Below are 16270 nucleotides of genomic sequence, written 5' to 3' on the forward strand. Positions count from 1 at the left end.
GGACCGCCATGAAGTTAACGGGTCATGTGACAATGAAACCCTATTGCTCATGTTGTCTATTTTGTTTCTTCTCACAGCTCAGCTGAGTCAGCTGTCACTGCGGAGTCGCTCTCTATGTCACGGTAACACGTATTGCTGTTAAGGATATTTCATATTCATATTTTTTATTACGCAATTATTAAATTATTTGTACCATCCAGGGTTTTCAGAATGTACATATTGATTGTTATCTCGGGACTACTGGCTTTTGTCTCCAGCAAACCTTTTGGTAAGTCATTCATTCTAAAGTTTACAGTAGTTAATCCAGCAATTATAGTTCTTCCTGTGTCCATCTCAAATGTCCAAACTCTGTGGCATTTCACAATGTGCCCAATGCCCATCATTCATATGACTCACTCACTTGATCAATCACTGATTTTGCAACTTCCATAACATAAGGCTGATATGCCTGAGATTGCTTCCTCATCTCAGGCTCATTCATAGAGGTTACCGGTATATTTATAATAATAATAAAAACGTCTTCAGTGTCAGGGTGGCAATATTAAGGAGAAATAATGGATACTATTGGTGGAAATTAAGTTGCCTTTCTTTCCTCTTGTCGCATGTGATTGCTGATGCAGCAACTGTGGTTTGGGAACTTGAAAGTCCATGTTCATACAGTGTTTTTTTCTTCTTTTTTTCTCCTATGTCTGATGATGTGTTTCCCCAGATACTGAGGGCTCTAGCAGAGAGCTGCTCCTTTCACTCAACAAGGAGCTCCTGTACTCTCTGGAAACACAAGAAGGAATCCCTAATCCTAGTGTGCATCTGGCATTGCGGCTTTCTGATCACCACAATCTTGTCAAGGAGAGCGAACACCTGAATAAACTGAAAACACGTTTACACAATGACATCCAAAAGTAAGTAATTTCTATTAAAATTTCTATTCTATTATATTCATTGTTGCAGCTAAAGTCTATGTAGGCCTAGCTCTGGTCCATAGCCTTCTACTGCTTCTACGATTCTGCCCTGCGCAGTAAGGCTATGGGACTTTCCGTTTTAAATCTCAAATTGAAATCAGACCAGCCTCTCCTCTTTGGCGTAAATAAAAAGAACGTTTTTGCTACTCATCAAAACAAAGGCGGGTTGTGTCATTAGAAAGTCTACTTTCCTTAGTGGACGCACTCTGAGCCCCCCACCACACGTATAAACGGTACTTTTTGGCCAGAAAGGGATTTGTTTTCACTGGAGGAAAAATATTCTCTATGAGGCAGTTCTCTGGGCAATATCAGTAGAGGGCGCAGCGGAGTAACTAAAAATATTTTCTTTCCGGTGGAAACAAAATCCCCTTTTGGCCAAAAAGAACAGTTTATACGTGTGGTGGGGGGCTCAGAGTGCGTCCTCTAAGGAAAGTAGGCTTTCTAATGACACAACTCGCCTTTGTTTTGGTGAGTAGCAAAAACGTTCTTTTTATTACGTAATTTTTATTTATTTTAATGCGCGCATTAGAGCTATGGACCAGAGCTAATGTAGGCCTAACTGGATTTACAGTAGGGCCTATGTTTTAATTTATATCTTGAATTTCCATTTACCATTTTACCTGATCTCAAGTCCTCCTCAATTCCCCTAGCTCTCTTTCAAATAGTCAATCAGCGGTTGGTCTATTGGCTCTGTACAGTCTGGCTTTGAAGGCCTCATGTTATGACCTCAACACAATCACCTTCACAGTCAACAACAGGAAAGACTCTCTGCTGATCCACCTCAAGAGACAGATGGAACAAGAAAAGGACCACATTGCCTGTAATCTCTTCTTCTTGTCATTTGAAGACTTACATTTATTTCTCGACCCTTTAATTTGGTGAAAGGTTAAGTTTAAACTCTTCCATGTGTTATCTCCATTAATACAGCTGTTTTACCCCTTGACATTTATTTCTTGCCTCATTTGCAGTCAGCCACCGTCCTCTGACTAATTATTACCAGTACTCACTGGGTGTGTTGGCTCTTTGTGTCAGTGGCATCAGGGTCAACCACCATGTCAGTAACAAGCTCATGAAAGCTGTACAACAGGGCCACATCAACCATGGAGGCTTTGAATCTATTGGTGAGTGAAAGCAGAACAACAACAGAACAACCAACATATTTTTGGAGCGCCTAAAACAATCGGGGCTCTCATTAGCAAGTAGTGTCTTTACTCTTCACACATATACACTCATTAACCTATCATAGAATTAGCTGTTAGAATGATTTGATATTAATCTTTTGTGTAGACTCATCTGCACTTTGAAAAGTAGATTTTGTACTACTTTTTACTTCTACTACTACTTCCAAAGATGGTCTACCATTCCGGGGGAACATTCCATGAAAATAGTAGATCTACAAGTTCACCACGTGTTGTATAATGACTCATGAGTTGTAGATCAGCTACTTTTCCAATAAGTTTGGGGTAGAGAGGGAAAAAAGCGGACTAAGTACAGAGTACAACCACAATCGACTAAATACGAGTTTACTAATTATAGAGGGTTTAAGAGGTTAAATGCAAAGTGTCTGCAGAACTACTCAATGGGGTTCCACCTTGTATTATTTTCCACCACGGAGTAACCTCGCATCAGACTATCCAGCATAGTGTAGGACAGTCAAGACGGGCAGTGTCGGTAGGCCAATCAGAGGCAGGCGGGGCGTTACCATGTCTATGCTTGGCGCAAACTCTGACAAAAAAAAAAAGCCTTTTTATTCACAGGGTGAACTGCAAGCAAACAGAGTGACAATGTTTCCTCTTCTTCAGGTCATGAGTGTTTGTAGAATGTAGAACTCTATCTGTAGAAAGAAGTGTCCAATGGTTGCAAACAGACCAGAACACATTGTGAATGGCACTAAATTGTCCTGACTCTGGAGTATAAATATTTATATTAAAATAACAATAACCATGAACTTTATTTGTATAGTGCGTTGCACATGTATGTGTATGTATAAGTCATGTATAAAACAACAGTTGTGTGTGGTGTGGTCTGTGTTGTGTTCGTGTTATTTCTCATTATAATGTTACTTTATCCACTATGTAACTCAGAGACTGTACAAATGTAACCAATTGGACACTTACTGGTATATTTGGTTACATGTGTACACTCCCAGAGTTAAATTAACATTACAATTTTACTGTATGCATCTCCATCTACTGAGATTGAATACTTAAGGTCTTATTTGATCCCAAATCTTAGACACACTTGCCATGGCTGGAATGGCACTTCAGTGTGTGAAGGATGCTGGCTCCCATGTGCAGAACACAGCTGATCTTGACACAGCCCTGAGCACTGTTAAGCAGAAACTCCTGGCTTCCCAACGGGCTGACGGTCATATGGGCAACAAATTCAGCACAGGGCTAGCAGTTCAGGTAATGGTCACTTTTATGTACAGTACTTAGTTACAAAGCTCAAAATACGTATTTCAATTTATAGAGCTCACATAACCACTCCATCCCCAGCACCCCTTTTCTGGGGCCAACATTCGGCTAAAATATCAAATAGCAGAGTGTCAGGCTATGTACCAGTTGGTTGTACTTACACACTGAATGTGTCCTAGGCCTTGTTGGCAATGGGCAGCCAGGTTGAGGAGTGTGCTGCATCCATGGAGGCTATGAGGGCAGATGCCAGAAGGAACACGTATCACAACAACGTCATGGCCATATCCCAGACACTACCAGCTCTCCAGCATAGATCGTACTTGGATGTCAAGAGCATGGAGTGCTCTAATGAGGATGGTAAATGCAGTTTTTCCATGTATGTCATTGGTAGCTTATGTTTGTTTAGGGCATGTCTATACACTAAACCTTCTTTCCTACAGACAGTCTGGTGGTGGAGCCCAGGCAGTCTGTTGTGGTGGCATTACCTAGCCAGAGTACTGTGGCAGTAAATGTGGTGGTGGTGAAAATCAGTGGATCACCCACTATCTATTCAGTAAATGTGCCAAAGAGCAGCACTCTTTTGGAAACTCTGGAACTTCTCCAGAGCAATACTGGCTTCATGTGAGTTAAATGTACACTGTGCATTGTTTATCTTCACTCAACATGGTAAAAATCCAGTGTGCTACATTGAGATTAAAGGAATCCATCCTGTGTTGTAGGTTTGTGTTTGAGCGCAGCCTGTGGGGGGATTTCCTAAGTGTTGTGAATGGAGAACAGGCTAGAATAAGCGACCGGAGGTACTGGCACATTGCTTCAGATGACGCCGCTCTCACTCATGGTGAGAAAACGCACGCACACACACACACACACACACACACACACACACACACACACACACAGATTCTATTGTGACTTACTAATAAACACGGTGATTTTTCACTCCTACAGGTATCAGCAATTATAAGATTGAGCGAGCTCAAAAGATCACCATTAAAAATACAACCTACTGAGGTTATGTGGCAGCGCTGCACCGAAAGAAGTTCAACTGGAAAGCTTGCTTTCTGTTCTGTGTGATTTTCCCTTATGAATAATATTTAATTTGGCTATCTATTCTATAAGCCTTCATTTAAGCCTACACAGTTAAGGAACGTCTGCACACCAAGCACCATAACTATATGGTTCACCATTGTTGTTGTTATAGCTGTTGACTTAGAGTAAATTTTTTAACTATATTATCTTTATAGTTACAGTGCTTGGTGTGGACGGCTCATTAGTCTTCAAGATTAGGCCCACCGAGGATGAATGTGTTTCAAGCGGGCTTTAAAGCTTTTTATACATTTAGTATACTGTCTGAATCACTTTGCCCCATACCACAGCAATATAGGGTTATATCGCAGAAGTTAATTGTTCAAATACCTTCTGTTACTTTATGTCACCATGTATGTTTTTCATTTTTTATAACCAAATGAAAATAAAATTAGCAAAATACTCAAATTTGTCTGTATAATGTTTAGATCTGTATGTTGTATATCCACAAAGATACTGAATTCATTACCCGTACTGACTTGCAGCATGTTGAACTCATTTTCCAAAATGCTAAATCAGTACTAGTTGGCACAGTCTACAGACCTCCTGACGAGCAAGGCTTCTTTGATATTCTTGAGGGATGCTTAGCTGAGGAGGATGGTACAAAGAAAATCTTGGTGGGCGATTTTAATACAGACGTACAACGTAAAGAGGCGCCTGTTTTCAAATCATTCAGTAGGTTTTGTGACCTGCAGTGTCAGTCAGCTAATTACCAAACCCACAAGGGTGTGTGACTCCACTCAAACATTTACATTTAAAGCACAACTCAATTCAAAAACTGTTAACTGTGAGTGGACGACACCATAAAGCATTATATTTAAATACTTATTTGAAATATACTACATTTTTGACGTTGACATTTTTGACGTTGACATTTTTGACGTTGACGACGACGGCGACGACGTTGACATTTTTGACGTTGACGACGACATTGATATTTTTGACGTTGACGACGACGACGTTGACATTTTTGACGTTGACGTTGACGACGTTGACATTTTTGACGTTGACGACGACGTTGACATTTTTGACGTCAACGACGACGACGTTGACATTTTTGACGTTGACGACGACGACGTTGACATTTTTGACGTTGACATTTTCGACGACGACGTTGACATTTTTGACGTTGACGACGTTGACATTTTTGACGTTGACGACGTTGACATTTTTGACGTTGACGACGACGACGTCGACGTTGACATTGTTGACGTTGACGACGACGGCGACGACGTTGACATTTTTGACGACGACGACGTTGACATTTTTGACGTTGACGACGTTGAAATTTTTGACGTTGACGACGACGACGTTGACATTTTTGACGTTGACGACGACGTTGACATTTTTGACGTTGACGAAGACGACGACGACGTTGACATTTTTGACGTTGACGACGACGACGTATATCACCTTTAAGTCTCTCATGGTCAGAAACAATGAGTTTGTATTTCTAGACTAGCTCACCTGGTTCAGAATTTAGAGCCAAACCTATTTTCTGGGTGCTAGTATTGTGGCGGCCATATTGGATGTCATGGAAACTTGCAATACAAAAAATAATTGTATTTATATCATTGATCAACCTGTGAAGTTTCGTGGAAATATCCCTCAGTTAAAAAACGTGCCCTATTCACCCCCATTATATACTGTAGTGTATAGGCTAATATTGTGGCGGCCATATTGGATTTCCAGCAAAAAAGAAATACCGGTGTGTCCATATAGGTTGTGATTCTATTGGGTCATAGATATTATTTCTGGGGGACAACATTTGATGTTATGGCAAATGCAGGTATCCATAAAGGGGATGGTTTGCCCCCTGGATAATAGGATCTGACAGGAAAAGTAATGTCTTTTTTTCTTTTTCACGTTTGCAGCCATTTTGACAATATGCAATCTCAATAATATATGTCCCTTCTGTGCAATGAATCTTAGCCAATGGATTAATATTGCGTGTTTGCCAAAACAGTCAACAACTAGAAAAAGTGCCCTTCTGGGCACAGGTCTCCACCAGGTTATCCACAGATCCGTGCAGTTAGAGGTAAAAACACTTTTCGGCCAGTTATAGCGCCACCTTGAGGCTGAGTTGAAATTGTTCATGTGGCATTTCGTCCTCGGCCTAGTGGGAATGTGCGTGCACAATTTCACGGAAATCACGCGATGTGTTCATGATTTGCAGCATTTTGTTTGAAACTGAGCACTCCTGTGAACTTTGGAAGCCAATCTTAACCAATCAGGATGGAGTCTGAGAAATCTGAAAGACCCGTTTCGTTGAATGGCTCTAGAGAGACTGTGTACTAATTTGCGTGATGTTTGGACAAAATCTGTAGGTGTACTGTGAAAAAACTTGTTTTGCACAAAGCGGCCTCCTGGTGGCGCTATAACAGGCCGTTCTGGAAAGTTTGGGGCAGAGGTTCATCGTTGGCATCCAGGGAGTGTGTGTGCAAAATTTGGCATCGACCGGGTTAACGGTGGCCGAGATTAGCTGTTCACGGACAAACGGACGGACACACACACGGACGGACGGACACACGGACGGACGAAGTGCAAAACATACTCTCCCCACATGCCTTCGGCCTGGTGGAGACAATCATGGTAGAAATCATAGCACTATTCCGGGTAGCCACCATCTTGTAAATATGCACAATAAGGGTCCAGACACACAATAAAAATAGGTATTCCATTGAGTCTATCATGGTCAGAAAACATGAAATAGACAGTTTGGATTTTGGATTTCTAGCTCATCTCGAGCCAAACCTATTTTCTGGGTGCTAATATTTTGGCGGCCATATTGTGATTATATATATTAGATTTCATGGAAACTTGCAATACAATTTTTTTTCATATTTATATCATTGATCAACCTGTGAAGTTTTGTGGAAATATCCCTCAGTTTAAAATGTTGCCCTATTCACCCCCCATTATGGGCTAAACAGTAAGCTGAATTAGAAAAAGTGCGAATGGAGTTTCTAGGTGAAAGTGGTTTTTTGACGTGCCATAACCTGCCATTGAGCCCCATTGTAAATTTCTAAAATTTGAAAGCACTATATTTCTAAAACGATGAAACATTTCAAAGATTCCTTTTCAGGCAAACTAGTCTAGGTGTAAGTATGTAGGACTAGTAGCATGCCAAAGTTTGTGCTATTGCCATTGAGAATGCATTGGGCGTTTAAGTTAAATAACTCAGAAACTACAAAACATTTCAAAGTAAAAAGTTCCAGATGGACGAGATGGTTGAGATGGTCGACCATATGTCTATAGGACTATAGACAATGGACTATAGCCCATGGTCTCGGAGTGATTTTCGTATTTTTTTCAAATCCTCATTTTTCATCATTTTTGACCATGGGCTGTACAGCCCATCTCAGATGGCATACTATACCACGCCGTTTTTCATCATTTTTGAGGATTTGAAAAAAAGACGAAAATCACTCGAGACAATGGACTATATAGCCCATGGTCTCGGAGTGATTTTCGTCTTTTTTTCAAATCCTCGTTTTTCATCATTTTTGACCATGAGCTGTAGCCCATCTCAGACGGCATACTATAGCACGCCGTTTTTCATCATTTTTGAGGATTTGAAAAAATGACGAAAATCACTCGAGACAATGGACTATAGCCCATGGTCTCGGAGTGATTTTCGTCTTTTTTTCAAATCCTCGTTTTTCATCATTTTTGACCATGGGCTATAGCCCATCTCAGACGGCATATTATAGCACACCGTTTTTCATCATTTTTGAGGATTTGAAAAAAAGGCCCGACCGTCCTGAATGTGTTAGAGATTAGCCTCTCTATCAAACCCAAGTGTCACTCGGGGAGCACGCAATCTAGAGAATAACATCTCTGACTCCCCTACCATAACACCGTACCTCCCAATTTCACAGCTCACTAGATAGAGTGTAATCAATCGACTTCCAGGACTCCACACAAGGTCAACCTTGCATGGGGGGTGGGGTGGTTGATCGGGGCGTACGGTACGTTGGAAACCTGTTTGATGTTGTCATGAGAGGAAGGAGCACTGGTGGAATTCAAAATGACCTTGAATAAAAAGTACAACAGTATTGGCATCAAAATGTACTTCATGTGTACCAAAAGTAAAATTTGCCTCATTATGCAGAATGTCCCATATTTCGACGTTTTCTAAAATGGTTAAATGATGCATTTATATAGCTCCTTTTATCCAAGGCGCTTTACATAGATTGTGCATTACATTCACCCATTCACACACGCATTCATACACCGATGGCAGCGGAAACCTGTGTGCAAGGCAGGAGCAATCAGGGGTTCAGAGTCTTGCTCAAGGACACTTCGACACTAACGCTGGGGGAGCCCGGGTTCAAACTGGCAACCTTGCGGTTGCCATCCAGCCAAGATTCCTTTACAGGATCTCCTCACTGGTCAACAAAAACCACCTTGAAGACCTTAACAGGAGCCCTCGTACAAGGTTTCTTTGACTATGCATCCACCTCTTGGTACCACAGCACCTCAAAGGCCCTTAAAACAAGGCTCCAGACCTCCCAAAACAAACTGGTCAGGCTCCTACTTGGCCTCACCCCCCGAACCCACCTCACCCCTGCCCACTTTGACAGGCTGGGATGGCTTAGGGTCGACGACAGAGTACAGCATCTTGCAATGGGTCTGGTCCACAAGATTCGATACACCACTAAGATACCCATGTACCTGTCTAAATACTTCCTTAATGTAAACGAAGTCCACACCCACAACACCAGAGGGAGTGCAACAAACCATGTACAACCCAGATTCGGCACAAACAAGGGACTAAATTATTTTCTTTCCTATGCCACCAAAATGTGGAACGCCCTACCAACAGTCATTAAGACATGTGAATCCCTTGACTCCTTCAAAACCGCTCTCAAAGGGCACCTACGAATGGCTGCAATTCGAAACTGGCCTCTGTAAAATCCCCTCACTGTATCCCCTCACTGTATATGTATCTTTTCCCTTTTTGCTTCCTATATGATGAATTCCTGTTCTGTTCTTTAACTACATAGAAGTGTATTTGTATGTCTCTAAATGTTTTGATGAATTGAACAATGTGGACCCTGTTGTAAACAAGTGTAATGCTTAATTGGGTCGTCCACTCACAGTTAACAGTCTTTGTATTGAGTTTGTGCTTGAAATGTACTGTAATTCTACAAACTGTTAATAAATATTTCAATCAATCAAAAAAGCCACTCTACCCCTGAGCCACCACCGTCCACAATGCATCGCTATGGGCCACATTGTGAGCTAGCCTTGTAGATTGGCTATTTTCAAATGGCTGAAATGTATAATAATAATAATAATTGCACCACAGAACCTTTCTTAGTGGACTAATTTCAGGCATACCGATCATAGCGATGCAAGCAATTTGCTTTGCCCAGTGCATGATGGGAAATTTAGATACAAAAAACTCACTCATTGATTCACGTATACCATAATCTGTTTTAATTGACCAAAATGAATGCGATTAAAATGCGATTAATTTTGATTAGTTAATTACAATGCTTCAAATTAATGATTTCTTTAATCGAGTCCCAGCCCTAAAATAAATACATTAAATTAAAAAAAACGTTTTACTATAGGTAGACTTTTTAAAACAATTCATATAAACGTTAAAAGTTGAATCATAGCAGGCTACACTTCAATGCAGCCAGATAACGTCAGTCAGTCATACTTGATGATACTTTCATGAAAAATATACAACGTGTGTGCGTGCACGCGCATCTTTGCAGTGGGGGTTCTGAGCTGAGCTGTGCTTGAGTTGAAGTGGGATCCATGCACGCACGTGCATGTATTTAAGTCATCAGCTCGTGCACGCCACCTTTTGGTCACACCACCACGACCACACTCACGCCCAACAAGCACGCTGCTCTGTTTGTATTACAACAAGACGTTTGTTTTAATATTAAACACCTCGGAATGCAACTTTTATTGACATGTAGGCCCACATGGAGTTAATGAGAGTCGTCAGTGTTTTTACCAGGCTGGGTAAAAACCAAACAACTATACAAGAAGCTGTGGAAACAGAAGTAGGCCTTTATGTCCATCAGCTGATCAAACTCAGGTGAGTGTGTTAGCTAATTAGCTCATAGCTCTGGTCCATAGCCTTCTACTGTCTGAGCTAGCTTACCTCAGTGCTTTTCAACCCTTTTCACATGGTCCATTATTTAAATGATGTTGTTGTACAAGACTTCTGGTAAATTAATTGGCCTAATGCAGGCATTTAAGTTTATTTAACAATATATGTTTTACTCTTGACGGGTCCATTTGGTTTCCTTCTATCTCGAGTTAAAGATCTAAGGGTCCATTTGGTAAAACGCCATAGCTGCATGGGGACCACTAGCCCTCCAAGCAGAACCCAAATGCTACTGAAGTTTCTGACATTTGTTCGACCCAGTGCATTGGGTCCTGTTCCGCGTCGTCCATGCCACCTGATTAAAACATTTACTGGCTCATGTTTACATGTTAAAACGCCTCCCCGCGCTCTTTGACGATATTCTTCAGTATGAGGCTTTCTGAATATGTAAAGTATAAGTACACATACATACCTTTGCGAATATCTCCTGTGGCGCGGAAGCCGTTAAGTATTTTTAATATATGTTTGCCCGATTTGGAAGCTTGGATTCTTCTTGTTTATTGACACCTCATTGTACCGCCTATCTGGCTAGCTAGTGGCGCTATAGCTATGACACAGCAGATCAGAGGCAGGGACGTAGCCTCACAAGCCAACCGCACACCGGGAGGCGGTACAATAAACGGTAAACAAACAAGAAGAAATAAAGCGACCAAATCGGTCAAACAAAGATTAAAAATACTTAACGGCTTCCGCGCCACAGGAGATATTCGCACCGGGATGTATAGCTACTTAAAGTTACCGAATTCAGAATAACTCAAGGAAAATAATGGCGGCACATGCCGCGGGGCCTATTTTAGAGAGAATCTCCACATCCGCATTTAGGAATTTCCATACGAAAATACAGTAGCGAGCAGGGACCCAACGTAAAACTCAACAAAATATCAAAAAAGTTTTACGTAGGGTCCCGAAAGGGGCTAGGGGACCACCTGGATGGAACCATAGGACCACATGGTGGACTGGCTTAGCTAATTAGGTGCTTACCATTAAATTGGTTGATGGAATTGCGTGTAATTTCACTTTGATGTAGCAGCAAATAGTTAATTAGATCAGTGGTTCCCAAACTTTTTCATACCAAGGACCCCAATATTGACACTAATTAGCCAGCGGACCCCCAATCGAAAAGATATGCCAGGGACCCCCATAAGAATATTTTGACGGCTCTCTAGCAGTGATTCTCAACCAGTTTCATTTCAAGGACCCCCCCCCCCCCCCCCCCAGTTTGACATGCATTAGTCTACGGACCCCCATTTGGCATTTCTATCACTGAGACCCCAATTTATAATTGTAAAATCAATGTTTATTTAATTCTGAGACGTGTATAAATGCAACCAAATGGATCCGTTGGGGTCCATTTGGTTCCATTTGTACACTCAGAGTTACAGACCCTGATGGATATTTTCTTTGGTATTTTATGTTCACATCTTATTACTATGTTAAAAAAATACCTTGTATTTGGTGTACAGGACTGCCTGTACACCAATGTTTTATTTTAACTCAAATCTTTGCTTCTGGGGGAGGGGGTCCCTGGAACAACATGTTTTCAGATGCGGGTCCACGGCCAAATACAGATAATTGATGTGTTTTGTAGTAATGATCTAAAACTGTGGGTCTCAACCAGTGGTCCGGGGACCACCAGTGGTCCTTGAGGGGGTTCCAGGTGGTCCCCAGCTAAATGATGGAGAGTTGGTAACCAAATGGACCTTTATTAGATCTTTAACTCTTGAGAGCGTAAAACATTTTACGCTCTCAAGAGTTAAATTATTGTTAAACATCTGCATTACTTAATTTACCAGAAGTCCACACAAAAAAGAATGTAGAAGAATTGTTATTTTGATCAACGTCTGCCTGTTATCTCTCCTAATGGTACCAACATCAATACAGCAAAATCTTATCCAACGACATGAAAATATTCTTTAGTTTTGGGTCTGAGAGGCTAAATGTCATCAAATGGTCCATGGCTCAAATGCCCAATAAATAAATAATGGGCCTTGATATGAAGAGGGTTGAAAAACACTGATCTAAATGTACAAACTAACATACAGAACGAAAGTTTTCAAATTAATGTTTGTAGCCTACTTATGTTTTTCCCTATATAACAACGTCCAACAATAGCAGATCTACAAGCTCATAGCGCATGGCGCGCTATGAGTGGCGCGCTACGAGCTTGTAGGTCTGCTATTTTATATTTGACATAGAAACATGGGTTTTTCAGAATTTCTTTAGGATTTAGAAGCTTTTTTTAAAATCTACCTCAGTCCAAAATGGGTTAACGGAGTAATGTCACGTCTTTCTGGACGGCGAAGCTATGCCCAATTTTGGTCCGAAATAAATTCAAACAGTTTTTTTTGTTGGGTTTATTTTTTTCAGTTCCCATTGACAATGAATGGTCAATTTACGTCATGTGTGTCTGAGCAAATCGACATAAGTTACGTCATGATGATGTACGATGATAAGACACCCCTCACTTCACACGAGTGTGATTTTTTTTATACAGCTTTTGTCCCCACATGTCTCAATATTTGACAATGACGGGAGAAATAAAATTAAACATCAAAACATGAATTGCCATTGACAATGAAGGGAAAATGTATGTCGTATATAGACGAGAAAATCTGCTAACCAGTCAGATGTCGGTGGGAACACTAGGGACCATTCTTGATGATGTACGATGATGATGAGAGCCCCTCACTTCACACGGGTGTGATTTTTGTGCTGGGTCCCTGTGTCAGAGCACGAAAATAGCGTTATAGCGTTTGTTCACCACCAAGTGTCACTGTTGCACAGCCTAATACACAGACGCACAGGCAAGGGAGGAGGGCTTGTACAGTACAGTACAGTACAGTACAGTACAGTACAGTACAGTACAGTACAGTACAGTACAGTACAGTACAGTACAGTACAGTACAGTACCACTCACTTCAGACGGGTCTGATCGTTTTATAATATATATACTTTTTTTGTTTGTTTTTAAAGGAGAATGATGCCTGGTGCTCTTGTCTGGAACCCTCCTCAGAACGGCGTGGGGGAGAGGTACAGATTTGGCTCCCTGCCTCTCCCCGGCCTGTGGACCCGGCAGACCGGTGAGTGTGTTACAATCATGTTATTACAGTGTTACAATGTCATTAGTGTTACAATGTTATTGCAAGGTTACTACAATGTTGTTACAATGTTAAAAACACTTTTCGAGGGAATTTGAGTACTTCCGGTCATTCCTTTAAATTTTGAGGTAGTTGCACTTGAGTTTTTCCCCAATATTTTTTACTTCTACTAACCACTACATCTCGGATCCAAATATTATATTTTTTACCTCCACTACATTTATTTGAAAACATTAGTTACTAGTTACTTTGCAGATTATTTTTAATATTTATTACAAAACATACATTAACCACTTTAGACCTGAGGACTATTCTACAAATGCTGACAGTTTTCTGAAAAGTCCATGTTTCTATGGCGCGATTCATTTTAGAGCCAAATAAAAGTCTGTTCGGCTCTGTAGAGCCTACAATGTGACGTCATTTGAGGTTCGGGGGGGGGGGGGGGGGGGGCGGGTACCGCCCTAAAGTCGGCTCTTCGGTGCTACTGTAAAATAGCATTATGAATCGGCCCTTTGTCAGTCGTTCTCAAACATTTTCATGTCAAGGACCGACAAAGATATATACAACCAAGGTTCATGTTTTAGGTTATTAGAGAAAGTAAAAGATGAGTGTACATTTTCTTTAATTCGCTGCTTTCTTTCGTTTTAGCGATTTTATCTATTTTTGACATGGGGGTGGGGACATTCGAACATGGGGCTAAATATGTTTATTTTTCTTTCTTTTTTACAAAATCTTATAGCGATTTCATTTTTTCATTTTTTAATGATTTACTATAGTCCTACTAGACCCCATAAAATTACATCTGGCCACAAAATATCACGGGATCTGTTGTATGTGAAGGGTGAGTTGACAAACTGACACATTGAGTCTATATGACAGTATGAGTTTGAATCTTTGAATCTTTATTTCGGTCATTTAAAAAAACAAATGGACTGAAGGACTAGAAGGACTGTTGGTTGTTTATTGTGACTCTAAAAGGACAACAATATGAGGAATGTGTTGGTACTTTTTGAGACACAAACAAATAAACTAAAACAGGTGGAAAGTAAATAATTACATCTACTGAAGTACTATGGACAATATATTATTTTATATTCTATTATTTGGACACTTTACTAGTTGTTTTGTAGATTTGGATTATTTAAAAAATAATCCTTTTGGCTACATTGCAATTTACCACTGGGCTACAACCACATTTTGGCCATTTGGAAGTAGCTGATCTACAATCTCACTGAGATTGTAGATCTGCTATTTTCAGATTATTTTTTTCCCCTTTCAAACATTTGAAATGGGACATTCTGCATAATGAGTTTGGTCATTTTTTTAAGTACATTTTGATGCCATACCCTTTTACTTTAGTACATAATGTTAACACAAGTTGTAACTGTGGCTCAGACGCATTCATAAGATTAAGCTAAACTAAATGTCTCTCTGCTGGATGGAAAACTCAAATGTACAAACTTCTCAAAATTCAAAGCCCATTTCTACCATACAAAGCAACTTGATTTCAACTTTAAAGGGCCACTTCACCCCTTTTGCAAAACTAGATCTTATTTGAATGATTTTTGAGACAAACACTTTCCTGGGGTTTTTATATATTTTTAGATATTTTAGTATTTCAAAGTGTCCATGGACTCCATGATGTCGCTCACATCCTTCCTGAACTACAATTCCCAAATGATTTGGTCCACTGCTCCTCCTTGTGGATAGGGGGAGGGCTGTCTTACTGAGACAACATGTAGTCCAGGAAGGAAGTGAGCCCAGTGTCCATGACATCATGGAGTCCATGGACTCTTTGAAATACTGAAATATCTAAACGCATAAAAACCCGAGCAAAGTGTTTTTTGTCTCCCAAACATCATTCAAATAAGATCTGGTTGCAAAAGAAAAATGCAAGAATTTCAAAGATGTATAAAATCTGGATAAAGAATAATGTTGGCGTATGTTTGTGTCTTACAGGTTGATCATGTGACCTTCGTGTCATGCGGTGACCTTGGATGCAGTCATCAGGAGATGGCTGGTATTGGTAATAGAGTGTCTACTCGGCTGGGCTGAAACCTAACGGTGCCAACGAACGCTCTTCCTGAGATTACGAGGCGTACAACCTACGTGGCTCTATTAATACCGGCCATCTTCAACCGAGCGACGGAAGCCCCCCCACGGTACGTACCTGGATTACATGTGGCTGTAGTAGAAACTAGGGCTGTGTCACCATTACAACATGTTAAGTTGACCATTCATTGTCATACAAAGGATTGCGATTAACAATTGTGTTTGCTGTTGAACATATGAATACGAAGTTTTAATTTCTTTATAGCTTTTAGGCTTCATAAAATAAATGGTTGCACAAGGCAGATTATAGCCCTAGAATGTCTGTTCCATGAAATGAAATGAAAATAAACCAATAAACACCCATCTTTTACTTTCTCTAATAACAACCTAAAACATGAACCTTGGTTGAAAAAACTAAAGTTGTCCTTCAAGTCAGAACTGAGTACTTATTCCAACACTGCTTATTAATACTTTTTAATAGTATTCATTGCTATTAGAAAGATTGTATTTTTTGTAGCTACA

The 16270-nt window shown here is 40.4% G+C and overlaps 1 protein-coding gene across 2 annotated transcripts; it reads left to right on the forward strand.

The window, feature by feature from the left end:
* Positions 1 to 26: 26 nt before the first annotated feature.
* Positions 27 to 5162, forward strand: tcn2 (transcobalamin II). 2 transcript variants are annotated; one of them, XR_014570380.1, is made up of 11 exons: positions 27 to 122; positions 201 to 268; positions 710 to 899; positions 1610 to 1779; positions 1928 to 2080; positions 3195 to 3367; positions 3556 to 3733; positions 3817 to 3997; positions 4096 to 4214; positions 4325 to 4579; positions 4674 to 5162. XR_014570380.1 is itself a non-coding variant. In XM_083784210.1 (10 exons), exons 1-10 carry the CDS (start codon positions 115 to 117, stop codon positions 4384 to 4386), a joined length of 1302 nt encoding a protein of 433 aa, XP_083640336.1. In that variant the 5' UTR covers positions 27 to 114; the 3' UTR covers positions 4387 to 5162. The 2 variants fall into 2 exon arrangements, 1 of the variants encoding a protein (XP_083640336.1); XM_083784210.1 differs by having other exon boundaries at positions 4325 to 5162.
* The last annotated feature ends 11108 nt before the right edge of the window (positions 5163 to 16270 follow it).

Source organism: Protomyctophum parallelum (genome assembly GCF_964188405.1).
Source record: "Protomyctophum parallelum genome assembly, chromosome: 15".
Classification (NCBI taxonomy): domain Eukaryota; kingdom Metazoa; phylum Chordata; class Actinopteri; order Myctophiformes; family Myctophidae; genus Protomyctophum; species Protomyctophum parallelum.